The sequence below is a fragment of the Octopus bimaculoides genome, chromosome 7 (assembly GCF_046866305.1).
Source record: "Octopus bimaculoides isolate indiv1 chromosome 7, ASM4686630v1, whole genome shotgun sequence".
Classification (NCBI taxonomy): Eukaryota; Metazoa; Mollusca; class Cephalopoda; order Octopoda; family Octopodidae; genus Octopus; species Octopus bimaculoides.
Window position 1 is genome coordinate 112,480,291 of NC_142934.1, and position 18,527 is coordinate 112,498,817.

The 18,527-nt window shown below is 39.4% G+C and overlaps 1 protein-coding gene across 1 annotated transcript; it reads left to right on the plus strand.

Annotated features, from left to right (window-relative positions):
* Positions 1-412: 412 nt before the first annotated feature.
* LOC106881577 (B-cell receptor-associated protein 31-like) lies at positions 413-17,694 on the plus strand. The gene is made up of 2 exons (XM_052969839.2): positions 413-529; positions 13,010-17,694. Exon 2 carries the CDS (start codon positions 13,097-13,099, stop codon positions 13,844-13,846), a length of 750 nt encoding a protein of 249 aa, XP_052825799.1. The 5' UTR covers positions 413-529; positions 13,010-13,096; the 3' UTR covers positions 13,847-17,694.
* Positions 17,695-18,527: the final 833 nt, after the last annotated feature.

The following is an 18,527-nucleotide window of genomic DNA, read 5'->3' on the forward strand; positions in this document are numbered from 1 at the left end:
ACCTCTCTCAACTTCAACAACAACAACTACGTTGACCAATTTTTGCTCCCTACAATGATGCAACAGTACAAAATGATGATGCAATATTCACAATGTAATGGTTTTAAACAAGTAGGGGAGAAATCAGGAATTACTCATCTTCTCAGTTACCCATTTTTGCCCCACCCACTTCAGTTTAACGTCATGGAAACCGGGTAACTGGTTTTATGACTCCTGGGGCTTTGAGAAAAAAAATCTTTTTTATAAATTTGAAAAAGAAAAACAACTTCTGTCTGAGATATTCACTCAAGATCCATTTATTAAAAGATAAAGAACACTTTAAAAAGGAAAAAGAAAATAACATTAGCTTACGACAACAACACAAATGGTTGTTCATTTCGAGTGGTGATTCGAGAGCGAGGCTGGTTTCTGTATATTAAAGGTGACTTGTGTTGATTCAAGAAATCGGTGTTGCTCGACGTTGTTTACATTTACAGAGAGAAAAGGAAGAGACAAAATTAGTTGTTGACTATTTTATTTATATTCACACGTAACTATTTACTTAATTTACTTCACAGATTTCTTATTTCTGAATTATCTTGTTTCTTTCGTGTTAGAAAATTACATTGTAGATGTATATTAATAATAATAATTATAATAATAATTTCATTTCTTTACTAAATTTACATTTTGTTCGAAAGAAAAAAGGAAAACTTCTTTTAAATGTAGAACGAAGTGAGTTTCAAAATAAGTACCCTCCTAACTTATTTTGTTTTCCGAATGTTTCTTCGGGTTTTTTTTTTTTTTATTTAAAAAAACCCCCATCAATTGTGATGCAAAAAAGAATCGATATTTCAATGGTGTTTATCGTTTGCTCCTCTCGCCCCTGCATTTCTCATTTTCCGTGCACACAACCGACTGTTTAACTTATTCATTTTTCATTTTTTAAAAACTTAAGGCGAAAATTTTTAAACGCAGGATTTTACAATTCGGCTTTCTTACATATGTGTCCCGCCCCCGATTTTGTCACCTCGTAACTTCTAAAAAAAAAAAAAGATATTTTTTTAGTGAAATTTTCTACAAAAAACTCATAACTTTCAGAAAAATGGGTATTTTTGAATGAAATTTTGTACAAATACCTTTCAGAGTGTGTAAATTACGGTTATATCGAAATGTAATGTGAACACAAAAACAGTGAGAACACACACACACACACACACAGACTTACATCACATTTTCGCCAGAAATTTGAAGTTTCATTTTCTTGTAATGTGATGTGTGTCAGTATGTATGTGTGCATGCCCGCCAACATTTCTTTTTTTTATTTTTTTCTTCTTAAATTCCGATATAATTGTAATCTACACACTCTGAAAAGTATTTATAGAAAATTTCATTAAAAATTGCCCATTTTTCTGAAAGTTACGAGTAGGCAAGGCCGACTCGTGTGAATATTCCAAAATTCCTCACCCCCACCCACCCTCGGAATCATTGTTTTCACCACATATTCCGATATAATCAGAATCTACACCATCTGAAGCATATCTGTAGAAAATTTCGTTTAAAAATATAAATTTTTTCGAAAGTTATTTGTCAACAAAGAGCGGGGGCACACATGTGTATAAATAATTTTTAAAAAATCATAAATTCAATATTTCAAAAAAATAACCTACACACATACAAAATAACCTACACACATACATACATACATACATACATAATTTTTTTACAAAATTTCAAGTTTCGTTTTGTAGATATATACGTGAAGTGTGTGAGCGCACAGAAGGTCGCTCGATGGGCCCGCGTGGTTGAAGCGAAGCGTAGGGCTGGGGCATAACTACAGGGAGGTCATAACTTTCAGAAAAATGAATTTGTTTTAATGAAATTTTCTACGCATATAGTATTAACTATGTAGAATCCGAATATACAAAAATTTCCGGTGAAAGTTTTTTGGAATGGGGTGGGGGACAATTGTCGGAAATTCCAACGGAGTCCACTTAAATTCCTCATAACTTCCAGGAAAATTAATATTTTTTCGTGAAATTTTCTACAAATATACCTTGATGTATGTACATATCGTGCATGTAGGAATTTTGAAGGAAACAACTGCAGGTTATTTTTGAGAAGCGTTCCCCTCTCGGTGGTGTTTCGGAGCAAGTCGTCCATATTTGTTTCATTTTTGTCGATTATGTGCGTATGTGCATCCGTAGATTTCTAGACAGTGAAGAGATCCAGTCATAAGAAAACTTTCGTTACAAATAACATGCACACGATTTTTTTTTTCTCAATAGAAGTAAATTCCAAAGTAAACGTTTCTAGTAGAGAAGTAGAAGAGAACAGGAGCAAAAATAGGAATATACACGCACGGTTAAATATAGAAACTATCACAGTGTCGCTTCCCGAAGAATTTTTAAATGTTAGCTTTCCGAAACTTTTTTTTCAATCTTGCAAAAACACGAAGATTAAGAATAAACAGAAAAGGTACACAAATATATTTTACATACCTGTTGTATACGCCGGTTTTTGTTTTTTTCACTTTAAAGGTGGATTAATCCCAACAAAATAACAAGTTTAGTCACTGTTTCAGTACGTTTGTGTTCTTCATTGATCTTATGTGAAATCTTGTATTAGTTAAAAAATGTTTGTTTAAAAAAAAAGTATGTCATGTATAAGTGTATTGCTCAGCAATTTGAGCAAAGAGGTGCTCAAACTGTCTAGTGGAGTACCTCTTCCGCCACATGAATTTTATTAAATACGTGGAAAACAACTCGGATGAGGTACCATAAAGTTGCCGATATTTGCGCTTAGCATGCGCCCACATTCCTTCTACATGATTTGTATGTACACCTGTGGCTTCATCAACAAATGAAACTGAGTGGTTTACCGTTAAATGCAGGAACCCTTGCTGCAGCAAATTGCGATAACCTGCCCATTCATCGGTGAAAATGATGCTCCCTGGACGGACATGTTGCTGGATAATGGATTCCAAGGAATCCATGGACCGGCTATTATCCGGGCATATAGATAAAAAGCAATTGGCGGGATTGTCCAATTCAACCCCACCCAACACCCAAGTGCCGTCGTAGTGCGCACCCCACCGATACTGTCGGTGCATGAATTTCGATTCATCGATGGCAACTACGACATCAGTGCCGCCAATCATTATTGGGTTAGCAATTAGGTGTTGTGCCAGGATATCTCGGCAGAAATTGGCCCAATCCACCACAGTGGACCAACTCGCAATTTGTAACTCGTGCATAATTCTACGCAAGGGCACATCAATTGACCACCAATACAAAAAGAGCAGTATTGTTTTCAAAGGCAAATTGCTCTTTTGAAAAAACGATCCTTTTCTAATAGAAAAGCGTTTTCGACACTGTCGACCAGTGCACTTCCAGCTATATCCATCTTGAACTGGCCGAAATTTCGAAAATGAACAATTGTGCTAAAAGTCCATATCTTTTTAGCCATTCAATGAGATGGTCCTGGTCACGGCTGATTTCATACAATTCATCCTAGCGAAACGGAGGACATTGCATAATATTCATCCTGAGTGGCAACAGAATAAATTTCAATGTTAACACTTATAGGGATCTTACGTGCATGAAGTGGATTCGATCCAGTATATCCAAATTTGAATTAACACTGCGTCAGAACTTTTCCCATGGTGGAACAATGGTTTTGATCTGACAGCAGTTAGATATGTCCCAGACGCCTTTAGCTCACCGAAACGATGTCTCCAGCACTTGACCCTTTCTGACCTCTTCTACTCCATCAAATCTAGAATAGAGATAACAAGACCACCAGCTAAACCCATTGTCTTATTGGCGACAACAGAGCGAAGCAACTCGTGACAACTCAATCAGTTAGGGAATGGACATCTACAATATAGTCACAAGCAGTCAGCCACCTAAAAGACAACACGACCAAAGCCAACTACAAGACACAACTTCCCTCGACTCTATAATTATCATTAGCTCGCATCCTTTTCTCGGTAACCTTACTCTATCTTTGGAAATTTTACACTGAAATTGAATTTATTCTGTTGCCACTAAATATTAATTTTCCTGGAAGTTAAGAGGAATTTAAGTGGACTCCGTTGGAATTTCCGACAATTGTCCCCCACCCCCATTCCAAAAAACTTTCACCGGAAATTTTTGTATATTCGGATTCTACATAGTTAATACTATATGCGTAGAAAATTTCATTCAAAAAATTCATTTTTCTGAAAGTTATGACCTCTCAAAGTCTGGGGGGTAAAACCCTGTAGTTATGCCAAGCGTGGCAACAGAGCGACCATTCGGTCTTTGGTGGACCAGAACGACTGCGAGATTTCGGGACCGAAGCAGATGTGTTCGGCCTTTCAGCAGCACTTTGCTCAATTGTTCGGGACGAGGGTAGGACGGACGACGGAACAGACTTCGGTGTGTACCTAGACGGCCTGCCGCAACTCTCGACCAGCGAGGCCGAGTGCTGCGAAGGACCGATATCTGCCTGGGAAGTACGGGAAGCGATGAAAGGCTGCACGAGAGGTAGATCGCCGGGTTTGGATGGTCTGCCTTACGAGCTTTATACGTCAATGCCAGACTTGTTTGCGCGCGTCTTGGCAAACGTCTACTGCAACTGGCAACAAAACGGGAGAATTCCTGCTTTTGTTTGTCGGGGAGTGGTGGCTTTGCTAAGAAAGGACCCAAACAAGGGGGACATTATAGGGAACTTTAGGCCCATCACTCTGCTCAACACAGAGTTGAAGATCTTGGCCAAGGTGCTAGCCAAGAGATTGGCGCCTGTCGTGGGCAAACTGATCGGCAAGGCACAGACATGCGCTGTGCCGACCAGGTCTATCCACGACAACCTCCATCTCATGCGCTACATCATAGAGAGAGTGGGTAACGAAGCTGGCGCGGGTGGGGCTTTGATCAATTTAGATCAGTCTAAAGCCTTCGATAGGGTCGACCATCGATACCTGGCAGCTGTTCTCAAGGCAGCTGGTTTCGGTCCGGTCTTCCGCGGGTGGATAGCTGCTTTATACAGCGGCATCTGCTCGGTCATACGGGTGAACGGCCATCTATCGGAATCGTTCAACATCTCGCGTTCGGTTCGCCAAGGGTGTCCTCTCTCCTCCCTTCTGTATGTATTGACTCTCGAGCCATTACTGCGGAAGTTGGAGGCTTTGAGGGGCGTCCCGCGTGATCTGGGATGTGGAAGGAGCGTGTCTGCCTATGCCGACGACGTTACCGTGATGGTGTCGAGCCACAGGCATATTGACCTGATTGGCGAGACACTAAACGAGTATGAAGCGGTGACAGGTGCGAAAATTAACGCGGAAAAGTCAATGGGCTTGCAACTAGGCACCTGGAGGGGCAAGTCCATGCCGTCCAACAGCGTCGTAGGGCACTGGACAGACGGACCCGTTAAACTGCTCGGGGTCTGGTTCGGTCCAGACCTCCAGTTGGAGAAAAACTGGGAAGAAGTGACGAACAGGGTGACCAACCTCACCCAGAAATGGGCTGAGAGGAAACTCTCCTTGAAAGGTCGAGCGGAGGTAGTGAATGCGTTCATCGCATCCGTCATCTATTACCGTTTGACCGTCGTCCCTTGTCCCGACCGCTGGTTAACCAAGATAGTACGCTTGCTCTTCAACTTTTTGTGGAAGGGTCAGGTACCACTGGTCAGGTGCTCTATCTGCTGTCAACAGCCGCTGAACGGAGGCCTTGGCATGCCGTGGTTGCTGATGCGCAAACATGCGCTCAGGCTACGACATCTCAAGCGTTTCGTGGATGGTGAACAGGTGTGGTCGCCTTTCGTCAGACGCGATTTTCCGCAGCTCGTTTCTTTAACAGAGCTGCAATCCTGGATCAAACGTAGACCGAGAAAGGGCGCTTGGCACCTCGAGTGCCGCCAAGCTCTCACCGCCCTCAGTCAGGCGGGCAGTGCGATCGGTAGTAGCTCCACTCTAGCGTTCTATAGAGGGTTAGTGGGAGAAAAGTGCGACGACGTTCTCGGGGAAACTCTAGGCGTCGAGGATAATCAGCTAAGCAGTCTGTTCAGGAGAACTTTCGGGCCGGGGCCCATGGATAATTTCCAAAGGTCCCTCGCCTGGCAGTGCTACCGAGGTGCGCTACCTGTTCGAGATAAACTCTACCGACATGGAAGTGCCGTCAACCGGGCCTGCCCGAGGTGCGCTCAGGACGACGAAACCGTTCTGCACGCACTCGTCCAGTGCCCGAGCATTGCTGACCTGTGGGTCTATATCGAACAGCTACTGTCACGTGTAGGACGGATCCGGCTATCAGCTGGATCCATCGTGAGAATTGACCCGCCGACCTCCTTTAACCAGGAGGGCAAGGCAATTTTCCTATGCCTAGTGGCTGTAGCGAAAGAGGTGATATGGTGGACCCGTTTGAAAGGGTTAAAGACAGACACTTTCCTCTTTGGCCAAGGCCTCATCAACTTTTTCAAGTTCCACTTGAAAAGGAAGATGAGAGTAGAGAGGGAAGTGCTGTCTCATAGCAAATTCGTTGAAAGATGGTTGACTGTTGGAAGAATGGCCAGTATAAACGGACCAATTCTGAGAATACACCTGTAGAGAAAAAAAAAGGTAATGTAAAAGGAGAAAGGGCTCTACACCCCTTTCTTATTTTTTCTGATCAGGCTCCCGTGGTTTTATGGGTTTTTCCACGTGTAACCTTTCCTTTTTCGAAGCGCCTCCCCCTTTGGGAGTTCTACTTATTTATTTATCTATTTATTTATTATATCTTTCTCCGTTTTCTTCCTCTTTAGACGAACTTTCCTACCTTTTCGGACAAAACCTTTTGTAACCTTCGTCCTGTCTTTGTCCTTATATGTTTTTAATTGATATTAGCCCTTGTGGCCAATAAAACGAATTAATTATTATTATTATTATTCACAATAAATTCCAATATGCACCATCAGAAAGGTAATTGCAAAACTTTTCGTTAGAAACACCCATTTTTCTGAAAGTTATGAGGAAATAAAATCGTTGAGGTGGGTGTCACACTCGGGTAAAGTGTGCCAAACTTTCAGTTATTTTTCTTTTTTTTTCTACCGGCAAACTATATTAAAATGAGTTATTAAAATATACACTAATGCACACGTATACATCCTCAAAAATTTATACATAAAATCAAACTTCTGTACCTGTGACGATGCAGTTTGCACTAGAATTTACAATTTGTTGTTGTTCCTGAAATGCAGACACAGTGAAAATGTCACTACCTACGCAACTTAAATAGTGAAAGCAGCATTCAACTCATTTCCGAGAAATGTATAAATATAGATCTCTTTTATCGGCGAACGGTAATAATAGCACAAGTGAAAAAAACACCATTGGCAAAAATAGAATAAAGTTTTTACGTATGTAAATGTTTATATGAGACTGTGTATAGTCACCATATATATATATATATATCTAGTGTAGGTATCACTCAGAGGGGTTTAAATCGTATATGCTACCCTCATCTCTGCTTCTTCCTCTGTTATCTATTTAATTAAAGACATACTAGCGAAAACCAAGAGTTTCCCATTGTTATTATATCCATTTTCTTCTCCTAAATATATATATATAAGGATTTATTTTTCGTAATGAGATAAAAAAAACAAACAAAGCCTTGGCTTTCTTATCTCATTACGAAAAATAAATCCTTATACACACACGCTGATATATGACCTACGTTGGACCCCCTATTCACATAATCACTGAACCTGGAACTTAACTGTGGTCTATCCACAGCACTTACTCAGCATTACCTGAAACCTCTGGGTCTTATTGACACCTCTACCGCTCATATATCGTTTCTAGAAAACATAAATCCGAAAGAAGCACACTCTAAGATGTTGAGCAGTATATATTAAAAATGAGGAAGGCCGGTTTATGGGATGACCTCAGGTTTCCCGTCAAAGGGTTTAGCTTTATGGGCCAACAGGTTTTTGGTATCTGAAATGCCTTATAGCTAAACCCTTTGGATCTTTTTTAAAACGGGGGCCACATTTTTCATTAACGAAACACTTTGAAACTTGGATCACTGGTAGAATGTGTCATATAAAACATCTTTTTCTCTTAGTCTTCTTAAAAAAAAAAGAAATCCATAAATTATTCCATGTTAAAGTTGTCGTATTTCTGTAATTTCAACCAATCACTGACGTCCATTCAGCCGATATACATTAAGCGCCGACTACATAAACAAACGATTCTGAAACAATTAACCCTGACCCTAACCCTAGGGTTAGGGTTAGGGTTAAAGCAAATTTAAAATGAAAAAAGCAAATAAAACGAAGAATCGTTTGTTTATGTAGTCGGCACTTAATGTATATCGGCTGAATGGACGTCAGTGATTGGTTGAAATTATCGAAATAAGACAATTTTTTACATGAAATAAATTCGAATACAAAAATATTTTTCTGTTCTATAACACAAAATAGATAAGTATACGAAGTTTGAAAGTCTTTCGGTACCAAAAGCACTACGTAAAACATTAATGAAAAATGTTGCCCCCGTTTTAAAAAAGATCCAACCTTTATGGGCGGGAAACCTAATATAATCCCATAAACCAGCCTTCTCCACATATATTCTTATGTTTGTCATTTGTGGTTGGTAAGCAAACTTACCACTTAGCCACTCCTGCGCCTTATATATGTATATATTTGTATGTATGTATAAAGTAAAGAATGGAATTGGTAAAATACGGACTACGAGCTAATAGTTTATATTTCAGTAAGCTTATTGCGCCATTTTTACCTAAATTCGTCTTTTATCTTTTACTTGTTTCAGTCATTTGACTGCGGCCATGCTGGGGCACCGCCTTGAAGCGTTTTAGTCAAACAAATCGATTAATGGACTTATATTTTAAAGCCTAGTACTTATTTTATCAGACTCCATTGCCGAACCACTAAGTTAAGGGGACGGAAACACACCAACACCGGTTGTCAAGCTGTGGTGGGGGACAAACACAGACATACGGAAATACAGCCATAAATATATTCATACACGACGGGCTTCTTTCAGTTTCCATCTACCAAATCCACTCTCAAAGCTTTGATCAGTCCGGGGCTATAGTAGAAGACACATACCCAAGACTGTGCTATGAGACTGAACCCAGAACCATGTGGTTGGGAAACGAGCTTCTTACGACACAGCCACACCTGTGTGTGGGTATGTGTGTATTTATACACACGCACACACACACACACACACACACACACACACACTAGCACTGCACCCCAGCGTTGCCCAGGTGCCATGTCCTACATCCACATTGTATTATTTGTTTCTTTGTTATGGGCAGAACCAGCACATGAAGAATATGAGGCCAACAACTCTATAAATATTTTTTCCAGTCATTTTCTTATGAACAACATAGCAGTTTCCGTCTACCAAATTCAGTCAGAAGTCTGTGGTTCGCCTTGGGCTACAATAGAAAACACTTGCCCAAGGCACCATGCCGAGGGGTTGAACATGGAACCACATGGTTAGGAAGCAAACTTTTCAACCACACAGTCATTCTTGCACCTAATATGTGTGTGTTTACATTTGTTGTTAAATTGAGTATTGTGTCCCACTATGTCTCAAAGTTAGCAGTTCATCATGCAGAGATCTATAAAATAAATACCAGATTGAAATATGTACTGAGGTCAGTATGATTAATTAAATTTTTGAAGGTGATACCCCATCATGGCAACAGTTGAAAGACTGAACAACACTTCAAATTTAAGGTAATGGATTGCTAACCACAATATAATGAGTTATATGTACCTCTTGGTCTACTTCCAAAAATTAACAATTGTAATTTGAAGTTGAATGGTTAACAATAAGAAAGATGTCCAGATATCTTTAAAAAAATTCTCAGGCAGAGTTGCCTTCTTTAGCTGAAGAACTCAAAATTGTGTGACCCGACCTCGTTTTCAAGGTTATTTTTGTAGTAAAAAAAGAGTTGTTGTGCAAAAAAATGTGCTTTATTTGGTAGCCGAAGGATTACTGACTGCTTTGATACTTCATATGTCAAAATCAGCAACCCGGTTTTCGAATGCATAAGGAACACGCATGCACACACACACACAGTGTTTTATATATATTAAGATATGCTGGATGTGCAGTGTCAGTGTGAGCATCCTGGTAGAAAAATTGGGCAGAAGAGGTATGAGATGAGTGCAAGAGAGAAGACTGCTGGTATGGCCATGGATGAGGACAGTGGCATGAAGAAGTGCTGGCCTTGAACTGTTGAGGGAACCTATGAAAGGGGTAGACCCAAGGAGACAAGCATGATCTTTGGTTGTTAGATCTCAAGGAAGTGATGACAAGTAATTGAGACCTTTGGCGATGAGCTGTGCTTAAAAAGACTTGTCAAGCCAAGTGAAATCGTAATTATAGACAGTACTGGTGACATGTAAAAGGCACCCCCTACACCAGCGTTTCTCAACCGGGGGTTCCGTGAGAAAGAGTGAGATAAGCTAATGTTAATTTCATGATCGTCATCATCATCATTTAGCATCTGCTTTCCATGCTGGCATGGGTTGGATGGTTTGACTCTGGACTGGCAAGCCAGAAGGCTGCACCAGGATCCAATCTGATCTGGCAAGATTTCTACAGCTGGATGCCCTTCCTAATGCCAACCACTCTGAGACTGCTTTTTACAGTGGGTGCTTTTTACATGCCACTGGCATGAGGGCCAGTCCAACGGTATTGACACCGACCATGCTTGGATGGTGCTTTTTACGTGCCACTGGCATGGGAGCCAGTCAGGTGGCACTGGCAACGACCATGCTTGATTGATGCTTTTTATGTGCCACCAGCATGGGACCAGTCAGGCAGCACTGGCATTGGCCACAACAATGATTTCACTTGACTCAACAGGTCTTCTCAAGCACAGTTTGTGTGTGTGTGTGTGTGTATATATATATATATATATATATATATATATATATATATATATGATATTTACCATGTGAACTACGATGAAAAAAAAAGATGAGAAAGATATGGTATTTTTGTGAAGGGGTTCCTTGAGACGTAATTTATTTTAAGGGTTACACAAGAGTAAAAAGGTTGAGAAACACTGCACTACTCTTGGAGTGGTTGGCATTAGGAAGGGCATCCAGCCATAGAAACCAAGACAAATCAGACTGGAGTCTGGTGCAGCTCCCTGGCTTACCAGTTCCAGTGGAACCGTGTAAACAATGGCAACATGGAAAACAGACACTAAATGATAGAAAAGCTTCACATGGCCTCTACTCAAGGATGATATGCAAATTAATAAAGTGTTCCATATATTTCAGTGAGTGTGAAATTAAAGTAATGACCAAGGGGAGAAGAAGAAGAAAAATAAAAGTAAAAAAAGAAAACCAGAAAGGAATGTAAAAATAGTAAGAGGAAGGAAAGGGTGTTCTTGACTGGTCATAGGAAAAATAGCAGCAGACAAGTAGGTCAATGGACTTTGGAACTAGTGACAAGTAGAAACAGATATATGAATAGAAAAAAAGAAAATATAAAATGACATGACTGTATAATGTATATCTAATGCTAATCACTGATGTAGTGCTTGTTATATTTTGATTTTAAGGAGAGAGTGGCTCTATCAAGTGAATGGGAAGTTGTGATGGTCATCAATTTTCCAGTATCATTAACATTGAAGGTACAGCTGTTGTTTAACTCCAGGTCAACCCTGAGAAATCCATATATGGTCAAAGGCATTCTGTCTGTGACCATCCTGTATTCTTTTCAAACATATTGTATCTTAGGGATCCTGTTAAATTTCTAGGACTGGCTACTGTGTCTAATGGTTTTTTTTTTTTTTTTTTTTTTTTTTGTAGATAATAAATGTGATTTGAGGAATATTTGGCTACTACTTGTAGCCGACACTGTGTCTGTATAGAGGGTTTTTGTTGAGTGTGGGTGAAGAAGATAAATGACACCATTCCAAAATAAAATGAAACTGCAGGTCACATGTACTTTAAGATTCTATAGTTAGAAGCAACACATGATTAGTCTGATTTTTGGCTGCAATTCGACAGTTTTGAAGAGGAGGGCACGTGTTTAGCATGTTCCCCTTCTCCCTTCAAAGTACATTTGTGAAGTAAATGAAATGAAATGAGATCACAGATTCAGCCCACTAGCTTCCCAGCCACATGGTTCTGGGTTCGGTCCCTCAGTGTGGCACCGTGGGCAAGTGCCTACTACTATATCCTTGATGATCAAAGCCTTGTGAGTGGGTTTGGTTGACAGAATCTGAAAGAAGCTTGTGTGTGGGAGAGGGGAAACAGCCCATTGTGGTTGGTCTTTCTTCTTTGTGTGTGTTGAAAAACTAGCTGCAGGGCCTTTCTCTTTCATTTTGAAGATTGGTTATAGGAGGCGCAATGGCCCAGTGGTTAGGGCAGCTGACTCGTGGTTGTAGGATCACGGTTTCAATTCCCAGACCAGGTGTTGTCCAACCCATGCTAGCATGGAAAGCAGACGTTAAATGATGATGATGAGGATGTCTGGACATGTTTCTATGGAAGATTGGAAATGAATGACAGCCATTGTATGACTGCTTACAATCATTGCATGATGTCATAACAAAGAGAGAGAGAGACACACACACACTACACATACAATGGGCTTCTTTGAGTTTTTGTCAACCCAATCTACTCACAAAGCTTCGGTTGACCTAGCACTATAAGAAAACACTTGCCCAAAGTGCTACATAGTGGGACTAAACACAGAACTATGTGGTTGGGAAGTAAACAACACAAACACATGCACACACACACACACACATCTATATATATATACAGAGAGTGTAGTAATGAAAGAAAAAAACAAAAACAAACTTGCTTAGAAACAGATGAGGGTTGGCTGCAGAAAATCTGCCTATGCAAATTCAGTCTGACCCATGCTACCATGGAAAAACGGATGTTAAACTAAAACCAGTGATGAGGATGATATGTATACATGTATGCATATAAAAGTATGTATATAATTTGTAAATTTCTTTGTACAACTATGTATTAATAACCATTTATATAAATGTATTTGCAGGAACTGACGCATACAGAATCAAGGAGTTCTAGAACTGCATAATCAATAACATTTTCCACCTGATTACGACAAACTCATATCTTCACCATGGGACTGCAATGGACTTTGATTTCCTGCTTTTTATATTTTGAAATTGGACTGTGTGTTTTATTTATGTTACCCTTCATATCACCTCAAGTATGGCGGAAAATATTCAAGTCCCGCCTTTTATCATTTCTGTCTAATTTTTCATACTTTTATGTTCGGTTATTGATGTTGGGTTTAGGTGTTGCTTTTCTAAGCTCCATTTCACAGCTCCGTAAATACGATATCGATTCAGACAAACTGGAAGATGTGACATTATCTATGCCTGGTGCTGCACAGAATTACCATATCCATCTACTTCGGGCTCAGCGTAATTTTTACATCTCTGGATTTACTTTGTTTCTTTGGATGATTTTAAATCGCATTGTCCAATTAATCACAGCCCAAGCTCAGCTGCAAGCTGATTTGAAAGCAACTCACAAACAAGCTCTCAGCGCTAATGAAGTTGCCAACAAACTTTTGAATGATTCGTCATCTTCAGGGATTCAGGATACTAGGAATGACAAAGAGGAAAATCTGGCTAATTCGGAAAAGGAAGATGCTACTAAAAATCTTGAGGCTCTCAAAACAAAACTAGAAAAAGCTGAGGATGAATTATGTGAAGCTAAGACTGAACTGAAACAAACCCAAACTGATCTGATGACCATGAAATCTCAGTCTGAAGCAACCAAGTGTGAATATGATAGATTATTGGAAGAGTATTCTGTCCTTCAGAAGAAAATACAGCAGGATTCAAATAAGAAAGATCATTAATGAAAAATAAAGTGGGGGGGCAAAAAAATTTGGTTTAAAAAATTATTTTATTTTCAAAATTTCATTCAAAGGTTATGACTACAAGAACTTGTCTGTTGAGTTGAGTGATCTTGTTTGACCAAAATGAATATAAAAGTTTGAAATTACTAAAGTACACTAGTTTTATATGTGATTGTAAAGAAGCAGTTTGTTAAATATTTGTTTTCTTTAAGATGAAGACTGAACGACAGAATTGATCCATTCCTCCTAAATGATGCCTTCTTACCTCTAAACTGAGTTATTCATTAACAAAAGACCTCCCATTTTGTATTATTACGTTTTGCGTGTGTGTGTGTGTGTATATATATATATATGTATTTATATATATATATACACACACCCACTAGACTTAAAGCTAAGTACTTTATGGACACAAAACCCTGGGTAACCTTATAAACCAGCCGTAACCATCTTTATCTAAATATAATATTGGGTTGTCCGGAAAGTTCGTGCCGATTTTTAAAGGAAAGAAAACGGTCAGTAAATACTTGCCATTACATTTTTAATCAACCAAATATGAACTATTTTGTTGCACAATGCGTCTCCATCTTTCCCTTAACTTGAAAATACCCTCTTCCCAGAATTGAGGTGGTTTCATGGCAAATAAGTCAAAAGGTAAGCTACTATTAATCGGCACAAACTTTCTGAACAAACCAAATTTGAAGATTGGCATCAATACCAATCTTCCCTCATTGGACACTAAACTCAGCTTGCGAAGACCTGTTGGGGCAAGTGAGGTCAATCGATCGAAACTGAACCAAATTTGATGACTGGCACCCGTACCAGTGGAGCGCTAACAGCACCATCCGAGCGGGATCACTGCCAGAGCAGCGGTCTCGCTCCTGTGCCGGTGGCACGTAAAAAGCACCATTTGAACGCAATCATTTCCAGCTTTGCCTTACTGGCACTTGTGCCGGTGGCATGTGAACAAAATATTAAACTGACTCCTATGCAGGTGGCACGTAAAAAACACTATTTGAGTGTGGCTGTTGCCAGTACCACCGAACTGGCCCTCGTGCCAGTGGCACGTAAAAAGCACCCACTACACTCTCGGAGGGGTTGGCGTTAGGAAGGGCATCCAGCTGCAGAAACTCTGCCAGATCAGATTGGAGCCTGGTGTAGCCATCCGGTTCACCAGTCTTCAGTCAAATCATCCAACTCATGGAAAGTGGACGTTGAATGAAAATGATGATGATGATGAAATAGATGAAGAGATGGAGAACTTTTATTAACCTTATCTCCTTCTTCTCTTTTGGTTTTTATAATATTAATAATAATATATATGTATGCGCCTATATTGTCAGGTATTCAAACTGTCTAATCTTGGGTATTTTTATCCTTCCAAGGTTTCTATCCTCACTTGTACTTATAAATAGAAAAAGGTGGTGAGTTGGCAGAAATGTTACCGTGCCAGGCAAAATGCTTAGCAGTGTTTCTTTCAGCACCATACACACTGAGTTCAGATACTGCCAAGATCAACTTTGCCTTTCATACTTTTGGGGTCAATAAAGGAAGTACCAGTGGATCACTGAGGTTGATGTAATCAACTAGCCCCCCCCCCCCCTCACTCAGAACTTCAGGTCTTAGTAGAACCAATTATTACATTGTTGTTATATTTGGGGATGGGTATTTTTGCCATACTGACACATATGATGTCAGTATCGTTGGTGATGTGGCCAAACTCTTTATTATATGATGGACTTGAAGAATACTTAGAGTTCCATAGCCCTAAGCATGTACTCTCCCTATGCTGATATCAGCATATAGCAAGAGCACCTCCACAAGCCAATATCTATGAACTAAAGCTAATACCATAGAGAGCATCCAGCAAAAAGCTAACTCCACCAGAATATTAAGGTAACAGTAGATTACCCTAGTAAGCACCCCCAACTACAGATTACCTGTTTTAGACACTCAACTGTGGCTGGAAACTCGGAATAACAAGGTTCAAATTCTCCATTTGCACTATATCAAACCTATAGCCCCTAAATATCTAGTCCACTGGAACACGGCAATTGCAGATAATACCAATTTCAATATCCTAATAGTGAACTTCATATGTGTGGCCCAACAGAATTAGAGATACACATGCAGCACTTCATCCACTGCTTGCATTTCTCTAGCTACAGTCAAGGAGACAGGATCGGGTTGTGCAAAGGAGCCATGGTAAAATTCAAAACCATCATAGAGAATAATGCAAATGAGATCTTCCCACTATACAGGAGTAAACCATGGAATAGCATAGAAAGAACAAAGAGAAAAACTGGTAAGGCCAACTCAAAGTATGACAGCCAAAAACATCAGGCTGATTAAAAAGTTAAGCAACGTTTCGAAACATGAAATTCATTACAATATATATCAACAATGCAGAAATTTTATTCATCAATGGAAGTACCATTACAATCAACACATTTTTGCCAACGAGTTACAAGTTTGTTTATTCCAGTAACATAAAGAATCTGGAGTTCTGGAGCTGATGAACTCTTTGAATGCACTTTCAGTATCGGTTTGATTTCTTAACTTCTTTTCTCACAGGAAACCATCAAGGTGCTTGAAAAAGTAGAAGTCGGCAGGAGAAAGGTCTGGGGAATAAGCTGGGTGGGGAAGAACTTCGTAGCCAAGTTCCCTCAGCTTCTGGAATGTCATTAGTGAAACGTTTGGTCGAGCATTGTCATGAAGAATGGTTGGCCCTCTTCTATTGACCAGTCTGGGACGGAGGAGTAGCAGGTTTTCATTCATTCTGGCAATTTCATGGCGATATGTTTCTGCAGTAATGGTTTTTCTGGGTTTTAAGAAGCTATAGTGGACGAGTCTTACAGTACACCACTACCAGCCACCATAAACTTCTTTTTGAAGAGCTCCGGTTTAGGGGAGGTTTCAGTGCTTCATTTTGGTCCAACCACTGCGAAGAAAGTTTCTTATTTTTGTACAGAATCCACTTTTCATCACAACTTACAACATGGTCGAGAAATGGATGGGTCTGGATTTTCTCCTGCCACCGCCTCATAGTTCTTTATGGTAAAATGAATCTGTAGATTAAAGTAGTAGAAAGACCAGGAATTCCCATAAAATCTGGTCCGTAGAACATACCCATTAGAAAGAATCCCCTGTATTGATAGGAACTGTATAGTGTTTAGCATTTTCTCACAGATGGACTGCAAAACTAGGAATGCAGTCTGTAGTATAAGGTGTGTAGAAATAGGATGATGACATACATTGGAGAGACAGCTCATAGCATATGTGAAAGGATAAGTGATACAGGTAGGAGCTCAAGGCAGAGAAAAGCTTGTCTGCTATACCAACATGCTCAACTGGAACATAGATATTAGAATCTTATCGACACAGAACAAACACAAAGCTCAGATTACAGAGGCCACACTTAATAGATCAAACATCAACAGAGAACCTGAATGAAGTAGTAACACACCCTGCAACCTGACAATACGATAAGAAAAAGACAGATGCAAAGTGTAATACACAAACCCAGATACATGTCCACATACAGGCATAAATGCATACAGAGATAAAGATGCGTACCAGAAAAAGAGAAAATGGAACAGAGAAGAGGTGACAAAGAGCAAAGTCATTGAAGAGGTCACAATGAGATGAAAGGACTCTGACAGACTAATAATAAAGCTAAAATGAAAATCAAATAAATAGTGTGTGTGTGTTTATTCCCCAAATATAATATCTGTGTCAACATGATTTCACATCAAGAATCTTGCAAAACAAAAACATAAACGAAATTATTACACTGTATATATGAATATGGTATTTAATAGCAAAATAAACATATTTATAAATATCTACTCTTTTTGTCTATTGCATTTATTGTATTATAGGAATAATGTAGACCCTTTCTATGGGCATTGAAGTATATCAAAGAAATGGTTATTTAAAGATTTGTTCATTAAGAGCCTTTGAAATAACAAGGCACTGTAACCAGCTAAATTATAAGGGCACCAGCTGAAGACTAGCAGAGTGGCTAAAAAGTTTGCTTTGAAACCACATAATACCACTGCACAACACCTTGAGCCAGTATTTTCACCCATAGTTCCTTGGAAATGACATTTTGTGTGTGGAAGCTTCTTGTGTTTGTGTGTGCATGTGATGACTGTGAATTTGGTACACAAAACCTACAACTTCAAAATTGATTTGCATTTGTAACTAATCTAAATATCCTTCTTATATTGATTGAAAACACCCAAAATCCAAGGCTGTGTGAATCATCAGGTTACTTTTTGGCACTCTAAGTTTGGCTTTGAAAATTACAGTTATTTTGTTTGTATGTTGTTGATACCGGTATAAATAAATAAGCATAAGTCAGGTATGGTTGTGTGGTAAGAATTTGCTTCCCAACCTCACAGTTCCAGGTTCAGTCTCACTTCATGGCATCTTGGGCAAATGTTTTCTACTATAGCTCTGGGCTGACTAATTGCTTGTGAATGAATTTGGTAGACAGAAACTGGAAGAAGTCCATCATATGTATCTCTGCCTGCATGTATGTGTGTGTGTGTGTATATATATATATATATATATATATATATATAATCAAAATAAGCAACAAGGATATCCAGAGGTAATGCAGTACGATCGTTTCATGCAATTCCATTTAATTGAACAATGTAATCATTACATCAGT